The sequence below is a fragment of the Gossypium hirsutum genome, chromosome A06 (assembly GCF_007990345.1).
Source record: "Gossypium hirsutum isolate 1008001.06 chromosome A06, Gossypium_hirsutum_v2.1, whole genome shotgun sequence".
Lineage (NCBI taxonomy): Eukaryota > Viridiplantae > Streptophyta > Magnoliopsida > Malvales > Malvaceae > Gossypium > Gossypium hirsutum.
Window position 1 is genome coordinate 61,760,419 of NC_053429.1, and position 18,504 is coordinate 61,778,922.

Genomic DNA, 18,504 nt, shown 5'->3' on the forward strand with positions numbered 1-18,504 from the left:
TGGCTAAGAAGTTTACTAATAATAGCTTGAATATCCCTTAGGTTTCTCTTTTGTTTGGCCAGCCATGAATTATGGAGAAGGGAGGTTGTTGGTTGCTTGATTCATGCTTGATTTCATGTATGAATCAAGCAAAGGTTGGACAGTTTCTTGGGTGTTTGTTGGGAACTAATTTTTAATTATTTTACAAGTATAAGGACCTTTGAATAAATCTTTCAAAAGCTTATTTTGGGTTATCCATATGCCCTTACCGAATTAGGCTTCTTTCCCCCTTACTTGGAGGGGTTTGTGACCCAACTACTTATCATACTTGCTCTTCAATTAAATCAACTTTAACTGGATCAAAGTGACTTTCTCTTGACCCAATTTGCTTGCCTTTGTTGTCCAACTGAAGTGAAATAGAGCTCATGTCCATGTAATAAATAAGCTTCTCAACTTTATTAATTCCATGGTCCCACTGCAACAATTAAATAAAGTAAATTATTATGTCACATGAAATAACTAAATTATGCAAAAATTTAATACATAAAAGCATAAAATTGCATACTTTACTAAAACGTGCCCGTTATCTCAATATGAACAAAATTCACCCAATTAACTATCAAATATTCGGGATTAACATAACTTTTAAGTAAAAAGGTGCAATAAACACTATAAAAATTCTACATAATTTAGAGTTTACATTTAACCAAATTGATTAAAAATTAACTTTACAAATAATTACCACACAATCCCTATGGAGACGATAACTCTTTTACTTACAACTTATTACTTGTACGACCGTGTACACTTGCACGTAATCAGGCGACGATACACAAGTATGAGTCTGCAAGGCAAAATGGTGCTTATCTATCAGCAAAATCTCATAGTCAAGGCTGCAATTGAGGATATTAGTAAATGGGTCTTCCTTTAAAGAAAGGTATATACACAGGCTAAGTCATAAGAAGGTAATTGTCGGGGTAATACGGTAAGTCTATTTTGAGTTTAGTGTGGAATGAAGGGATCAAGGTAAGAATTTGTCATCGTGGCGAGATATCTGCAAGTTCGCAAATAATAGTTGCCAATCCGTATATTTGCAAATACGGTTATCTTTTGATGAGTCAAACCAATAAGGTAAAATGGAATTTTGAGATGAAGCTAGACAATGTCAAGTCTTAGAAAATGGTTGTCAGGAAGAGTACAATTACAACTAAACCAGCCTGTTATGTCTGCCAATGATTTGTTTAAGAAGAACACATGGCCGTCATCTACGCCAGTGAACTGCAAAAGCTTACAAGAAATTTTAGGAGTTTAATTATACACATCAAACCTTTATACTTGAGATAACTTGAGTTATTCATTAATAATTAATGTAATAAATCTCACTAAGTTCATTTGAACTTATGAGTGGTTTCCTTTGGTGCAGGATCAAAGACTTACAAGGTTATTATGGGAAGGAACCAAGCCAGACACTGCCAAGTTCATGCGTAGGGCATAGTAGTTGTTTCATGTATATAAGGGGCACCTTTAGAGGCTATGCCTCAGGGGATTGATTAAGTGTATTTATAATGATGTGTTAAGTTTCAAGTCAATGTAGATAATTGTTCATGCTTAGTAAGGCAAAATGATTGTAAGAATCTTAGTGATTGTAGAAAGTTTATTTGAAATTAGAATTTTAATATGTTGATATTTAAAATATTAGAGTAACATTATATGGTAAATATGGATTAAGTTAGGCGTTTATTAAGTTTGTAAATAAACCAAGTTAGAAAGGTTGTTAAATAAAACTCAGGTTAATTGTGACACTTGGTACCTAAACCCGACGATCAGGTCGGGTATAGGGTGTTACATGAAAGAAACAAAAGATGTCATGTTTTATATTTTCTTTCTTCACTGAAACTAGAAGAAAGAAAGCCATTTTTAAAGCTTCAAATATTCAACCAAGCTTTACATCCTTGCATGGTAAGCAAATTTTAGCATGTTTTCCGTAAATTTTATGTTTCTAAGATCGTGGTAGCTCAATTTAGCTAACTCATATGTTAAATTTGAAAACTGTTAAATTTTTCAAAACTTTCCATTGATGAATGCTTGAAGAAATTGGTGTTAATTTGTTAGATTTTAGTCTTAGAAAAGGACTAATTTGTGAAGTTTAATTGTTAGTTTTTGAACATATGGACTAAAATGTATAAAATTTGAAATTGATGTTAAATTTCTGTAATTATAGATGATAGAGGGCTGTAGAAGGATGGAATTGAGATCGGTTTCAAAATCGAAGCTCAAATTTGAAAGTTATGACAATTTCGATGAACCCTTTTTGTGAAAAATCTGTAGAAATTGCAAAAACAATGTCGTGAAATTGAACGCACGTCGTCATGATGAGCTTTTGGTTCTAGGCCACAGCGCAACGAGGAACCTCATAGCCATAACGAGGCCAAGTCAATATGTCACATCACAACAAGGAAGCCCTCACGTCATGACGTCAATTCTGTGTTTTGAAACTTTTGCTTTTTTGTCCTTGTTTGGTCTTGGGTTAACTATAGGATATTCATAGGCTCTTTTAAGACCCAGGATTGTTTATGTATTATATTTAGAGTATGGAATGCTTGTTTTTTACTTGTTAAAGGTTTTTTTCCTGATCGTTAAATGTCTATAGTTGCTCTAATAACGGTTGTGGCATCCTGTAGCTTGGACCCGATGACCGGGTCAAGCGAGGGGTGTTACATAGGTTTTCGGCTTGCTAATATCATAGTTGGCTAAGAAGCATCGCATCATCATTTAAGTTTGAAGGTTGTAATTCAAGTGTTTAGATACCATTCGTATTAGATTATTGGCATATACAAATGACTTAGATTAATTGAGTAATTGTAAAGTTAAATTACAATCTTGAAACTCTTTTGCATTTTTCTTAAACATGATAGGTATCATTTCAATTTGGATGTGTTTATTTCATGTATTTGAGCTGCTTAAGAATGTTTTGATTATTGTTGAAATGATATGGGGATGTTTGGGCATGTTTTAGAGTGTTTTTAGACAAATTTCAACTTCAGGGGCTTTAGTATCGGTGGTTGGTCTCTATAGTATCACAACAAGTCAAACAGAATACAAATTGCTATAGTTTTAGGTAGTTGTTGTGCAACATGGAATAGTTGGATTAGAACAATTACCCTTGGTCCTACAAATTTAAGTTTTTAAGCTCTGAAATGATCCTAAATGATGCCCAAATGTTCTCATATCATAATGAGACTTTGGAAATGGTCTAAAATGACCTTTAAGGCATAAAAATTGTTTGAATGTAGTGTGAAAATTAAGGGTGGATTTTGAATTTGGATTTAACATTTTCTTACTCTAGTCTATTTTAAAAGTTGTATTTTGATCCATTTAAGTGTTCCAAAGTTTGTTTTATGTTTCAAAATTCTTTTAAAAATACATTGAAGCTTCTTAAATGTTGAGAATTATTTTAAATACTTTTATAACATTGATAAATGATGTTTTATTAAAATAAAATATTCATATGAGCTAAAAAAGTGTTTTGATAGCATCTCTTACTTGTATCGGATATTAGGACGGATATGGTGTATTACATTTAGTGATATCAAAGCTTAGGTTTAGTTGAATCTAGGACTAAACAAAGCATGTGAGTTGAGTCTAAATGTACATGCTAATTATGAGACAAAGGTGATGTGATCCCTAAGTAATTTTTTAATAAATTGTGACCAAATTGTTAGCAGTTTCGTAATAAGTTGATATGATTTAACAAGTGTGCTTTAGAATTAAGGATGATTACGAGACCTACCGAATTAAAGTTTTTGATAAGGTTTCATCTTTCTATGGCCACAACAAGGTGGAAAATCGAAAACACCACTAAATATGAGTGTTGATAAAAACGCCTTTGGTGGCTAAGAGATGCCTTAAATAGTCATCATTTGAGACAACAACCAACGCTTAAATTGTGTAGAGTATCTGAAAGGAACCCATATGATGTGTTACATGTGACAAATTTGAATGTGTGAACGCAATCTATGATAAGAAGAGGCTTCACTAGAATTGCTTCTATACTTTTCCTCTAAATGACGATATGAATTAGAACATATGGGAAGTTTAAGATTTGTGAATAATGATGGTTTAATTCTAAGACCTTGGTATTGGAAATAGATTATTGAAAATCCACACATGTATAGAATCTATTTGATATAAATGGAGTAGCCTTTGATGCTTTTGAGACTCATGAATGGAAAGGATATGGATATTCTTGTTCATTTCATGTCACGCCCTCAATCCAACTTGAATTATTGGGTCTAGATCTCGGGTATTACCAACAACAAACTTAGATAAAATTTTAAAAACAGTTGAATAACCCCTTAATAAAAACATATTTCTTTTTATTTTATTCTATTTAATGTCTCAATTAAAGAAACAAAGAAAAGTACTTAAAAATACATTAGACTTGTCATAACCTTTACAATAATTTTTTTTTACTAAAGATAGACTATCTAAGGCGTAGTCCTACTATATGCCACTTTCACAAGTTGTCCATTATATGCATAATAACTCGGTTCACCACTTCCTTGGCACATTCTTGGCGTCTTTCCTCCTGATGTACTCATTCATACAACAATACCTGAAACATAAACATAACGCTTATAAGTTATGCGAACTTAACGAACTTCAATACAGAACTTGGCGGGCACTTTTATAATATTGGATATACTGTAGTTTCCATCCTTAACATATCATTTTTGTTTTAGGAGGATACTTTCATAAAATCAGATTTGCGCTTATGCACCAACTCCCATACTTAACTATAATTTTCACATCAATACTTGGTTGGCTTCATGTCTTACCAAACAACATGCTATCATCTTTTTCCTCTTAGAATAACAAAATACTTTTCAAAAGAATATTCCTACAGAGTCTACTATTTGTTGATTTCTTCTTCACAACACTTAACATTTTTCTAGAATAGTCGTCCCATATTTTATTTACTGGCGAATACTTACCATCTAAACTCACATTTATTAAAGTCCCATACTAAATTTTGATACTAATCGTTAACCAATCAATTCATATCCCACTTATAAAACCCATCACATGCTCATAATGACAAGGTACTACCTAGACCATTTAGAAGAATTCTCACACATATTCATTACAAAACACAATAACACCAAAGATGTCATACATATTCAATTTCATAAAAACCCAAGACAAGATATGATATTGTTCAGATATGACGAATATTGGATAACTTAGATTTCAACTTTACGTAACTTAGATAAACTCAGACCAACAAACATTTATATCTTTCATAATTACGAATATGCCCATAATCCAAACTGGTAGAGTACCATGGTAGATAACCCCTTTAGCATATGAATACATACTTTCTTTCAAGAAATTTCCCTTAAAACTCTTTCGATTACATTATAGAACTAATCGAACCAATTTAACTTCAGTCGTATCATATCCTTACCATAAAATTATCTATCAACAAACTCTTAGTACTATCCAAAACTTACCATAAATGTGAATAACCATATTTTACCACACAAACAACACTGAATATGCCAATGAAACGATACAAAGATTTGCCACAAGGGCTTAGCAGTTTACTGTCTTAGCAGACTTTTACAGAAGGTGCCATGGGTTTCTCCCTTATGGACTTACATATAACTTCATGTTGTGATCTGCCAGTCCGGTTCACATATTGTCGAAGGCATCACCATGAATATTCTTTTTATCATATTATACCATAGGTATCAGTCACATGGGCTTACATATCTTCATGTCGTAATCTGTCAGTCCAGTCTTCATCTTATTGGAGGCTTCACCATAAGTGTTTTCAAATCACACAATGCCATGGGTCTCAACCACATAGTCATGCCCTTATTTTTGTATCGTGATCCTCTAGTCTAGTTAGCAATATAACTACCTTACTAAAGGCATTGCAAAGAGGACATTACTTAATATCCTCTTACCTAAATTTGTTGACACACCAGAATGATTCACACTTTCCTGTATCAGATTTTACCTACATACTTACCACTCATTTTGCTATTCAGACAGTACTCTTAACAAATCATAATCGTACATATAATAAAAAATATGTTTTTCACACTTACCAGCTATCTAGGGTTTTAACTGTGACAGCCCTAATTTGACCCTAGTCAAAAAGTAGTTTCGGGACCACAAAACCGAGTCATAAAAATAATTAATCATTATATTCTATGCTTATTGTATGTGTACATGCATGTGTGAAAGTTTCATGCTTTAATTTTGTTATTTGTATGTGAAATTTATTAAATAGGACTTATGTGAGATAATTGTGAAATGTGATAGGTAAATTTAAAAGTGGTCTATTAATGCATGTTATAAAAAGGTTGGACTTGCATGTCAAATATCCATTTTTGTTTATAGTGGCCGGCCATGATGATGCTTTTATATTAAATATATGTATTAATTATTAGTTAAATGGCTTTATACTTTATAATATAGATGAATAAAATAAAATAATAGTAGAAAGAATGGTGAAGAAAACAAAGTCTCATCTTTGTTCTTCTTAGCCGAATCTAATGAAAGAAAAAGAGGAGCAAGACATTTGGCCATTTGAATCATAAGGAAGGTTAGTAAATTGTGTTAGATTTTTTGAAATTCTAGCTTGTTTTAGGTTAATCATATGTTTCTTACTTAGCCCATGCCAAAATTTTAAATTTTGATGGATGAATTGAACATTCAGTTATGGTTGATAAAGAAGGAATTTGATTATTGCCTTTAAGTTTTGATTAAGAATTTGTTGATGAAAGAAGTTGATCTTGTTAAAAGTATGAATTGTTAATGCTCATATGTGTAATAGTCGAACATGGAGTTGCTTAATGTCTTGAACAAATGTCGTTTAGGTGTTTTGAATTGAGTAAATTAGATGTTTAAACATCTAAGGATTCGGCATTGTTCATGATTCTTTTTTTTAGGGTATGATTTTGAATAATATGAGTATTGGAATGTGAGTAATGTTATGCATAGGTAAAATTATTATGTTCAGTTTTGCTAGTATATATGTATAATCAATCCATTTTACTAATTATACATATACGGTGATTAAAAATAAGATCTTTGATGACTTGTGTTTAATGGCATTCGGCCAAAGTCTATAGGTGCTTGTTAATTCGGTTTAAGTGTATAGGTGCTAATTACCTTGTATTTGAAATTTTGAAGAATAAGTAGTAATTAATTAAAATGATGAAAACTAAATTTTGAGTTTGATTGAGTTGGGCATTCGGCATTACCTATAAAATTGAATATGAAGGTTGAGTTGAATAGTTAGAAATGAATGAGTCATATAGTAATCATTAATGGAATTGCATGCATATGAGTATGAATGTATTTGTGTGTGTGTGCGGCATTATTGATAAATAGCAAGTGGAAATGTGATAAATGTTCAATAAGTTGATATTCGTATATATATGGTTGAATTCGTGCATAAGGTAGCATAATAAGTTAGGTGAATCTTTGTTTGTGCATGCGATTTTGATAGAGATTAAATAAGCATGAAATCGAGTCATGGCATGTTTTATAAAACATAATATGCATTGAAATTATATGATTTTCAGATGTGACTATTAAAGAATTAAAGTTGAGTAAGTAATTAAACAAATTCATTTGTTTAAATTAAAGCTCAAGAGCAAAGAGGAACTAAATCCGATAGGGGAAAGGAGAAAGCAATCAAGTAGCCTATCCGCAACTGTTCAAAATATCCGAGGTAAGTTTTGAGTAATCGCCTTTAGTATAAAATTAATGATTCCTTGATATATATATACTAGATGAATTTTGATCTTTTTGGTTCTATTTGAATTAAGTTGTGTGGTAAATAATCTAAGTACATGATCTATTGTTGAATGACCAATTTGACTTAAGCTGGATTGGTGAGAGGTATATGTGATATGTATGTATGATTTTTAAACCAAAATGAAAATGATGGTGTTCATATGAAGCTTACGTCCAAATGTAGCAAATGGCTACTAATGTGAAATGTTCCATAAGATGTGTTAGTAAATGATTAAATAGGTATGATATTTGATGTGTGTATCTGGGCTTAAAGACCCCCAAGCTTCGTGCTGGAATGGTATCCGGGTTTAAAGACCCGCAGGCTATATACTGGAATTGTATCCGGGTTTAAAGACCCGCAGGCTTCGTGCTGGAATAGTATCCGGGTTTAAAGACCCGCAGGCTATATGCTGGAATTGTATCCGGGTTTAAAGACCCGTAGGCTTTGTGCTGGAATGGAATCCGGGTTTAAAGACCCGCAGGCTATATGCTGGAATTGTATCCGGGGTTAAAGACCCGCAGGCTTCGTGCTGGAATGAAATCTGGGTTAAAGACCCGTAGGCTCGTGTTAGAAATGTGTTTCGAGTTCTAAGACTTGACAGGACTGATGCCAGTAAGTTAAGTAAGATTATGACATTGAATATTCGTGGTATCCATCGCCGAGTAAGTAATATATATATTTTACATGTTAAGGTACGTATTATGTACTCATATGTGAATTGATTGCAAAGTAAATTATTAGTATCAAAGAACGATATATATATGTGTGTGTGTGGATGAATTCGGTATTTAAGAATAAGACAATGACCTATTCGGTCAAGGTATGTCATCATATGAAAGTATGTGACTTAAAGTAATTGCTTAAGCCATATAGTATAGTGAAATATGTGCTGGAAATTTCTTGTGTATTCATATATATATTCGGCCAATAGGTTTTATAACTAGTGTACTTGTGTATATTCGGCCAAGTGAATTACAATTAGAATACGAATTTTGTGACACTCAATTTTCGAATTAAATGACAAGCTTTAATGGTATGAAATGCTTAAAACTTACTAAGCTTCGCAAGCTTACTCTGTTTCTTATTTTTTTGTTTTATAGATTGTTGATTTTGGCCACCGACTCGAGGATCGTCAGCAGTTCATCATACTATCGATTTTGTTGGTACAATTATATTTTGGTCTTGATATGGCATGTATAGGTTAGACTGTTGGCAAAATATGTTTTGTAATTGTAAGTATTTTGGCCATATGAAAATGGCATATATATATATAACTCAAAGATCAGTATGTATGCAGCTCGATCTCTGTTTATGTTAATTAATGTGAATGAGAAATTAAATGTTTAGCTCGGTAATACCTCTTAGCCTAAACCGGCGATAAGACTCGGGCTAGGGGTGTTACATTAACATTATATATTTGTCTTTACCTGGACAACTCACAAGTAGGAGGCAGAATAGACTCACCTAAGACACACTTTAACTATAGCTTGAACTTCAAACTTGAACACACTTCTCGAACTAGCAACAACAACTACTTAAAGAACATATATCCACCATTAAAATCCATTTACATGCAAATTGTTAACATCTCAATCATAAACAACCACCATGCAAGGCCTTATATTCATAACCTACTCTTCATAAGCTTTTTAACAGCCTTATTCTTTCAAAAACTTAACATGCAGAGCTTTTAGACTTACCAAGAGGTGGAACATCTGCTAATACGTCCAAAATCCTTAGCTTCTAGAGAAGAAAACATATAAGTTCTAGGAGGAAGAACCAAAGAATAGATTTTAAAGAGAGAAAAACCATCCCTACTAATCCTTTTTACAATATATATCTAGTTTTCTCTTAATGGAACTTGACAAGTGTCAATGATGTCCAGAATTTGTCTCAAAAAATGGTCTGCAAGATTTGAGAGAAACATAAATGATAATCCTACACAAAGATGTTTGACCAGTCAATCTAGTTGGTTCCCAACCAAATCACTTTACAAACCCATTCAGCACAATGCTTAGGTAACTGGGCATACCCTACTTTTGGCGGTAACCTCACTAGGCTTACTCTTTGTTTATCATATACTTTTCTTAAAGAGCAGAATAACCTGTGACAAAATCCTTAATCATTTCTACGGTGAACACTGGACTCTAACACGCCCGAAGACTGTTGATTGGCGGGTTACATTGTGCCAAATAGATAACTTCTCAACTATACGCATTCAAATTAGGTTTTTCAAGTTTGGGATTTGACACTACATGCACCTAGCTTTTGAGACTTTGTGACTTATGCTTGAGAGAAGTTAATTTTTGATTTTGTGTATGTGCATCTTGGATATAGTTTTGGGAATAGATTATAAATTCAAAATGGGGTGAAACGTGTCATGCATATGTAAAAGGTTGTGAGCTGTGGTGAGTGTGATCAATAGGAATTCAAATTCCTAAGACATGTGTGTGCTTATGTTAAGAAAACTTGAAACTTATGAAGGGAACAACTAGCATTTTGCTTTAAGGTTAAATTGAGTTAAGGTCATAAATGTTTAAAAGGAGATAAGCTTGGATCACTAATGATTACCTCAATGATCCATTAGTGTTGTAGAGTTAATAAGATTTGGAGAGTAGGATTAAGAGGTTTTTCTTTATTTCAAAACTAAATAAAGGTATACGTGTACTTACCCTTCTAGTGATGTGGTGGACGCGGTGGTGGCGGAAGCGAGAGCGTGCGAGAGAGCAATGCTTTTTGCGGCTGAGTTGGGGTGGACGAGGATCCTGTTGGAAGGTGACTCTCTGACTACTATTAAGAAACTGAACTCTGTGGAAGAGGATAGATTGCTTCTTAGACCCATCATTAATAATATCCGAGTTATGAGGCAACAGTTTGAGAATGTTTTGTACCTGTTTGTGTCGAGGACGGCTAATAGTGCAGCACACATTCTGGCTTTGGAAGGTCGCTGACGACAGGTTGCTTGTTTTTGGTTTCACGATCCTTCAGAATCGATTCGAAAAGTTATGGAGAAGGATTGGGAAGATTGGGTTCACAGAGGATAAGGGATTTTTGAGTATTCTTTGAAGAGGGAGATTGTGCTGAAGGTTCTTCATGGGTGGTTTTCAAAGAAGCTTTTTCTATTTGACCAAGTTTCGAGAACAATTGTGTGGTTTCAGGAAGCCATTTCGTCTGATATTTTTGTTGGCTCTTCGTTTTTGGTGCGGGGTGGTTTTACTTTTGTGGACGGTTTTCCTAGGTGTTTTTGTCGTTGTTTTTTTCTTGTGTGCTTTTGTTTACTTTAAATTTTGCTGTTTCAATTTTTCTTTATTGTTTTTGGATATTATCACCTCGGGCCAACGTTTTAATAGAATATCAGTTATATTTGCAAAAAAAAAAACTAAATAAATGTATAAAAACTCTTTTAAAACATTCACTGAGCTTGACACCTTCGAATAGTCAACATTCTTTACAAGAAAAACATTATTAAACACATTAAATAATTAAATAATAAATTTTTTGTTATTTAATTTTACTATTTTAGTTTTTAAATAATTAATCTTAGATTTCTTGGGGGAGAACTTTTATTTTTCAAATGCAGACAATTTTGACTTGGTAAAATTAATAACTAATATTGATTAAAGGTGGCCAAAAACCAAATAAAAGACAAGGTAGTCCAAGTCCAATAATAATATTTTGGTTTTAAATTAATTCTAAGATGTAACCGAACCGGCAAGGAAACTTCTTCCTTCTTTAGTACTCTTAACCGCCTAACCTAACGCCCAATCCACTCTCGTCCTCACCGTCAGATCATTCCACTCGCTCATTCAACCCTTCGATCATCAACAACTTTTTCTAATCCATCTAAGAAATCCGTAGCCCCTTTATTTAATTCCCAATTCAACGCCTTATTACTAAAATTTTCCATTTTCCACAATATTTTCCCTTCATCAATTCCATTTTCGTCTTTTTTTTTCATCGATTCAAATCTGATTATCATCATGAGATTCAAGAAAGGTAGCAAAGTTGAGGTATTGACCAAGGAGGAGGTTCCAACCGGGGCATGGCGTTGTGCTGAGATTATCTCGGGCAACGGCCATACATATAGTGTGAAGTACGGTTGGTTTCCGATCACTGGCGAGGCGGCAGCGGTGGAAAGAGTCCCTAGGAAAGCGATTAGGCCTTGCCCTCCTCCTATGAACGGGAACAATAATTGGGTTTCTGGTGATATCGTAGAGGTGTTCGATGACTTGTCCTGGAAACCGGCGGTGATTGTTAAGGTTCTCGGTGGAAACAACTTTTCCGTTAGGATTCTTGGGTCGAGTAGCGAACTCAAAGCGCATCAATCTCGATTGCGTATTCGGCAGTCTTGGGAAGATGGCTATTGGTTCCTCGTTGGAAAGGTAAATCCTTTCGATTCTTTTTCTAAACGATAATTTAATATTTCTCTTCATTTTTTTTATACGTTAATTGATTCTTACCTTAATTATTATGTTCTACCTCAGGGTTCATCAAATTCCACTGGGCCGCAGAAAAGGAAAAGATCTTCGCTTGGCTTCTCATATATTGGTGCTCAAAAGAAGAGGGTGTTGGAGAAAGGTAGTAATGGTGTTCAAAGAATAATAATTCGGCTTCCTTCGCCTGCCTCTGAAAAGGTAGATGCATTTGATTCCCCAAATAATATGCTGGGTGAAAGATGTATGCCTTCTTCCTTTAATAGAATTGATGATACCATGAGTTGTGCCTCCTCTGTTGGTAGTTGTAGTGGTTTAGGGAATAACGGTCTTAATTTGTCTAATTTTGTAACTAACGCTTGTGAAAACTTAGAGGAGGATTGTCGAAGTGATGCTGACTCTAAACCAGAAGTGAGTTGTCAAGAAGAAGGAAGTTATGTTTCCACTAGTGTGGAATTGGGGTATGACTTCCATAGGTCTGAACTGCATGCCTATCAGAAAGCTCTAGGGGCATTGCATGCTTCTGGGCCTTTGACTTGGGATGAAGAAGAAAAGGTGACAAATTTACGACGTACTCTTAATATTTCAAATGATGAACATTTGATGGAGCTAAGAAAGTTGAGAGATAACAATAATAGGCTTTTTATTAGCTGTTACTAGATTGGAAGAATTCCTTTCATACATGGTAATCTTGGTGTTATGTTTACTCCAATGGTGCAGATAATTGTAAAGATACCTTTCAATTTTGTAATTGCTTTAATAGTTTTTTCTCCTACCTCCATGATTGAAGCTTTTTTCTTTACGTAAATTTTTTCCTTTCTTTTCATTATAACCTTTTGTAGATGTGACATATTGTTCATGCACTTAAATTTCAACACAGGAAAATATAATTTTCTTTAGTGAAACTGTTGAGAAACATTAATATGCAAAGATTTGAATTACATTAATTACTTTCTTTTATTGGTGTAAAGGATTCCCTAAATGAATTTGAGTACATACTGTTTTAAATGCATTGCTTTACACCTCCCCCCCAAGAGAAAAAGAAGAAAAAACCAAAAGACAGACCTTTTTCTTGATTCACTAGATAGGGTATTGTGAATTCTGATATGTTATACGCCGGTTTATGGAATCTAGCTGGTATTTTGTATATTTGCAGTTTTATTCATGTGAAACTGTTCTATTTCATCTCATGATGATGGATACAAATGTTATACATGCATTATTTCGGCAGTATATGGAATTAATGTTGAGAAATATCTTGATGCTTTCTCAGAATATCTCATGGCCAATGTTGGAGGCATCCATACCTTGCTTCTAGAGCCATGATTGGTTGAGTTTGTCATCTCTTGCAGTTGACCAAGGGGCAACAGCCATGGTTTATTCCTAAACGAACTCTTATGCCCTGCTGTTGGTATGAATCATTTCTAAAATTATTTTTCAAATTTTGACTTCATATATGGCAGTATTGTTATAGGTCATTGTCTTCCTCATTGCAGATGCCCTACAGTTACTATGTAAATTGATATTGCAGTGACACGTCTGGAAAGAAAAATACATGATATGGAAAAAAAAAATCCATAATCTTAAGAAATGGACAACTATAATAGTTGGAAAGCTTTTGCGTCTCCAGAATGTATGTATAATAATGAACGTTTTAAGTAGGATGATTAATGACACTCTCCCTCCCCTCTTTTGTGCACAGACTAGTAACCTTAAATGCTCGAGTATTGACCAGAATATTTGATCATCTCGTGACTCTAAAAAAATCAACTTTGGCCTTTTTCGGTCTTCATTATTACTTTCTCAATGTAAACAAGTTCGTAAATGATGATTTATGACATTTGATCAAAAGCTGTTCTAACTTCATAGGTGGTTGCTTGATTTTGTTAGATGGATGCATGTATATCCATTCGGGACACCAGGTTCAAAAATCTTCCCATGTGATGTAGGAGTTATTTTGTCCTTGCATGATATTATTTGTTTTCAATCTTAATGAAATTTGCATGAAAAATCCTTGTGTTAGCATCAATGAATAAAGAACCAAACTGTATGGTTGAACTGGTAATTGGTGACTTGTTTGGTCCAATAAGTGGCATTTAACTGGTAAAGAATAAATTAGTTCAATAATTTAATCTCTTTTAGGTTTTAATTATAATGATTCAACTCTTTGTTCTATTTGCATGAAAAAAATCCTTGTGTTAGCATCAATGAATGAAGAACCAAACTGGATGATTGAACTGGTAGTTGGTGACTTGTTTGGTCCAACAACTGGCATTTAGCCATGAACTGATCAAGAAATATTAATATTGATTGTATTTTAAACACCATCCGAATGTACTTTTAAAAGTTAGACTACATTTAATATTGATTCAACATTAATATGGTACATGTTATGTGTAAATCTATTTTCAGTTAGCATTGGCCGGAAGCGGTTGGACTAACCCTCCACTTCAACCTATTTTCTGGTCACTTATTCGTTAGTACTTAACCCCTAATAATGTGCAGTGGTGTGAATCTATGTTATGGATAACATGGACTTTTCCTGTGATCATGTACACGGTCTGAGCATTGGAAGGCTTGTTGAGGATAAGTGTCTGTTTCTATAATCATATATCAGGTTCTTATTCACTTCTGAATGCAGACATGTACTGAAACAAGTGGTTCAGTTTATGTCATGTACAATGGATGAGAATTCATGCTGTCAGCGACATTGTCTGTTTTCCCTAATCATGTACCGTGGCGAGTCTTCGAAAGACTTGTATGGGCTGATGTTTGATGTGAAAAGATTGTTATATCCTTTGATTCTAGGCAGGTTCTTATCAATTGGTAAGTCTCAGTTACTGCTTTACATGTGCTGCAATTTGGGGTTATTGTTTTGCATTTTTTTGGACATTTTGTTCTTCTGTATTTTAACATGGGTGGATTTCATGTTTTATATATTTATGTAAATATTTTCCGGTTCAGGTTCATATTGGAAAAAAAAAATCCCTTCAAATTGATTTTTTTTTTTTTGAAGATTTCATCATTGGCTTATGGAAAAGTGAACCATCAATAAATTTTCCATTTTCAACGACAATTTCCCTAATGTTCCTTTTTTTTCTTGGATTCACATCTGATTCATTGGTAACGAGATTCAGAAAGGTAGCAAAGTTGAGGTATTGACCGAGGAGATTCCAACTGGTGCTTTGCATTCTGTTGAGATTATCTCTGGTAATGGCCATACGTATGGCGTGAATGCAGTTGGTCTCGGTTTCTGAACACTGAAGAGGCATCGGCTATGGGGAGAGCCCCTAGTAAAGCGATTAGGCCTTGCTGCCCTTCTATAAATGGAAACGCTAATTGGGTTCATGGTGGTGCTGTAGAGGTAGTGGACAAGTTTTCTGTTAGGATTCTTGGATCAAGTAGCAAACTAAGCACATCAATCTCGACTGCCTGTTTTACAATCTTGGGAAGATGGCAATAGGATTCTGGTTGGAAGGTAAATCCTTTTGATTCTTGTTTTTTGAAGGATAGTTCTAATATTGCTCTTCATTAGATGTAACTGATTCTTGCCTTAATTATTATTTTCTACCTCATGATTATCATATCCCACTGGGCCACTGAGGAGGAAAAGATCTTACTTGGCTTCTCCATTGTGATGCGCAAAAGAAGAGGGTGCTTGAGGAACGTAGTAATGGTGTTCAAAAGATAGTACTTCGGCTTCCTTTGTGTGCTTGCGTTTGTTTCCCCAAATAATATACTTCGTGAAAGATGTGTCCCGTTCTTCCTTTAATAGAATTGATGATACCATGAGTAGTGTTATGTTTTACTCTAATCAACTCTAGAGTTCCAATTTTGTAATTGCTTTAATAGTTTCTTTTCCTGTCTTCATAATTGAGGCCTTCGTTCTTTATGCAATTTTTTTTCCCTTTTCATGTGCACCTTTAGTAGATGTGGCATCTTGTTGATGCACTTAAATTTTAGCTTGAATCTAATTTTTTTTAGTGAGAGTTGAGGAACATTAAAATGCAATTATCTGAATATCTTCTTTAGTTGCTGCAACAGATTTCCTCAAATCATTCCGTTTCAAAATCCTTTAACCCCCACCCTGCCCCTCCTTTTTCCCCCCTTCTCTCAAAACCAAAAGAAATACATTTTTTCTGATTCACTAGATATGATAGTGAATCGTGAATTGCGATGTGATCTAGTTGGTTAATGGATGCTATATTTGCAGTTTTGTGCATGTCAAACTGCTCCATGTCATCTCATGATGATGGATGCGGATGTTATATTTGCATTATTCCGGCACTAGATGAATTCAATGTTTAGAAATATCGTTAATGCTTTCTCAGAATTAGCTGGCAGAACTGGATCAAGCCCAAAAGCTCAGCTTGAGCCAATTCAAGTCGTAACAATTAGGGCCCATGAGAGCTCGAGCTTGCAACAAATCTCAGCCCAAAAAAATTCAAGGTTGTGAAAACCCAAGCTTGATAGAACTTGAGCATGAGGAAACTTAAGTCCGTAAGAATTCAAGTTCGAGATAAATTTGATGTAGAGCTCAAAAAATATAAATTCGTAGTTATAATTTTATAATTTTAACTAAAATAAAAATAGAATAAAAATAAATGATCATTATTTATTTTATGAAAATATATTAATAAGTATTACATTTATATTAATACAATTAATAGCAAAAGAGAATATATAAATTTATGAAGTCAAATAAAAATTTTAGAAACATTAATATAGGATAAAATATTTTAAATGCTATAATTATATTTATACATACAATAATATAAAAGTAGCAACTGAAATTTGTAAATTTTAATTAATAATAGGTTTGATTTGGTTGGCTAAGTTAATTTTAATATCTAACTATAATAGATGAATCGATATATTATATATTATATTCTATGATATAATATTATAGAATATAAAAGGAGGTTTAACTTTTAAAAGTACAAATTGTATAGTGATATGGAACACATTTCAACTAACATAATCATAAACAATAATGTATAATGACTAATATATTATGTATTACTATTATAGTGTGAGATATAGAATCACACGAGGTTATGATACATTTTAAAACGATTAATTCATATATACTATTATTTGGCTCAAAATCGAAATCAAATTTACCGACTGATTTGTTGTTAAGTTGTTTCTCATAATTAACTATAATTAGATGAATATTATTATTATAACATCTTAAATTTTTTGATACAATAAGTGGCACTACTCTAAGAACTGATAAGTAAACTTTTGAGAAAATTTAATAAAGAGAATTTTTCCAAGAATTATAATGATTTATTATTGGCAATTAATGAAGTAAAATTTGGATATGGAAATGTGGATAAAAGACTAAATTGTAAAGTTGGAAAAGTATTAAAAATAATAGCTTGATAATGATTTGTCGATATGGAGATGACATGGGGTATATATTATTATCAACAAAAATGAGTTTTGGGAAAATTGAATAAAAGAAAAAAAATAGAGATTAAATTGTAAATATTTTGTTTTGGTCAAGAAAGGATTATGCAATTTTTAACATGATTAAATATTATTATGGACAAATATGATGTTACGTGAGAAGTTAGAGTATTAAGTGCCATGTTGGTAGTAATTGAGTGAACGATAGGAGAAAAGGGACTAGAAGTACAAATTTTCCATTAAAAAATATTATGGGACTCATGAATATTATAATGATAATTTTTGAAGTTATTTTATATGGGTAGAGATGAGATTTATTTATGGTCATAGATTTGAAAGTTTTAAGGCATGGAAAAATATGAGCCTCTAAATTTTGTGTTCACTTTGACTAACTTTTGGTAATAAAAGAATGAATAAAAGACAGAAAAGATGAAAAGCTTTCATATTTTCCCCTTGTTGTGCGTCCCCCTCCATGGAAAGAAGAAAGAGTTTTTCTCTTCACATTTTCTCATATTTTCTCACTTTTCATCAAGAGTTCTCCATTATCCAAGTTGTTCTTTTGTTAAATTTTGTAGAAAATTCATTTCTATGCTTAGTTCTATTATCATCTTTGTTAGCTAGATAAATTAAACTGAAATTGCCAAGAGAGGTCGTGAATTAGCTTATAAAATTTTTTCAAAAAGCTAGAAAGAAAATTGAAAGATGAACACGAAAATTTAGACTGGTCCAGCCCCAATTGCTTACTCTACTACCTTACCTTTCTAGAACTAAGGATTTTCATAAATTCATTAATTTGATAACCTTTGAGGACAAAGTTTAACCTTATAACTTCCTTAAGATTTCTAGCAAAATCTTAAGACA

The 18,504-nt window shown here is 33.1% G+C and overlaps 1 protein-coding gene and 1 long non-coding RNA gene across 6 annotated transcripts; one reads left to right on the plus strand and one right to left on the minus strand.

The window, feature by feature from the left end:
• Positions 1–4,338: 4,338 nt before the first annotated feature.
• LOC121230243 (uncharacterized) lies at positions 4,339–10,979 on the minus strand. The gene is made up of 3 exons (XR_005928193.1): positions 10,687–10,979; positions 10,468–10,603; positions 4,339–4,594 (listed from the first exon to the last, which is right to left on the minus strand). It is a non-coding gene; the product is annotated as an uncharacterized lncRNA (long non-coding RNA).
• Positions 10,980–11,465: 486 nt separating this feature from the next.
• On the plus strand, positions 11,466–16,125 carry LOC107937083 (uncharacterized). 5 transcript variants are annotated; one of them, XR_001694568.2, is made up of 4 exons: positions 11,511–12,177; positions 12,280–12,783; positions 13,502–13,639; positions 13,725–16,125. XR_001694568.2 is itself a non-coding variant. In XM_016869896.2 (3 exons), the coding sequence occupies exons 1-3, from the start codon at positions 11,776–11,778 to the stop codon at positions 13,544–13,546; spliced, it is 951 nt and encodes a 316-aa protein (XP_016725385.2). In that variant the 5' UTR covers positions 11,511–11,775; the 3' UTR covers positions 13,547–16,125. The 5 variants fall into 5 exon arrangements, 2 of the variants coding, with proteins under 2 accessions (XP_016725384.2, XP_016725385.2); XR_001694567.2 differs by having other exon boundaries at positions 12,280–15,054; positions 15,366–16,125; XR_005928194.1 differs by having other exon boundaries at positions 12,280–13,639.
• Positions 16,126–18,504: the final 2,379 nt, after the last annotated feature.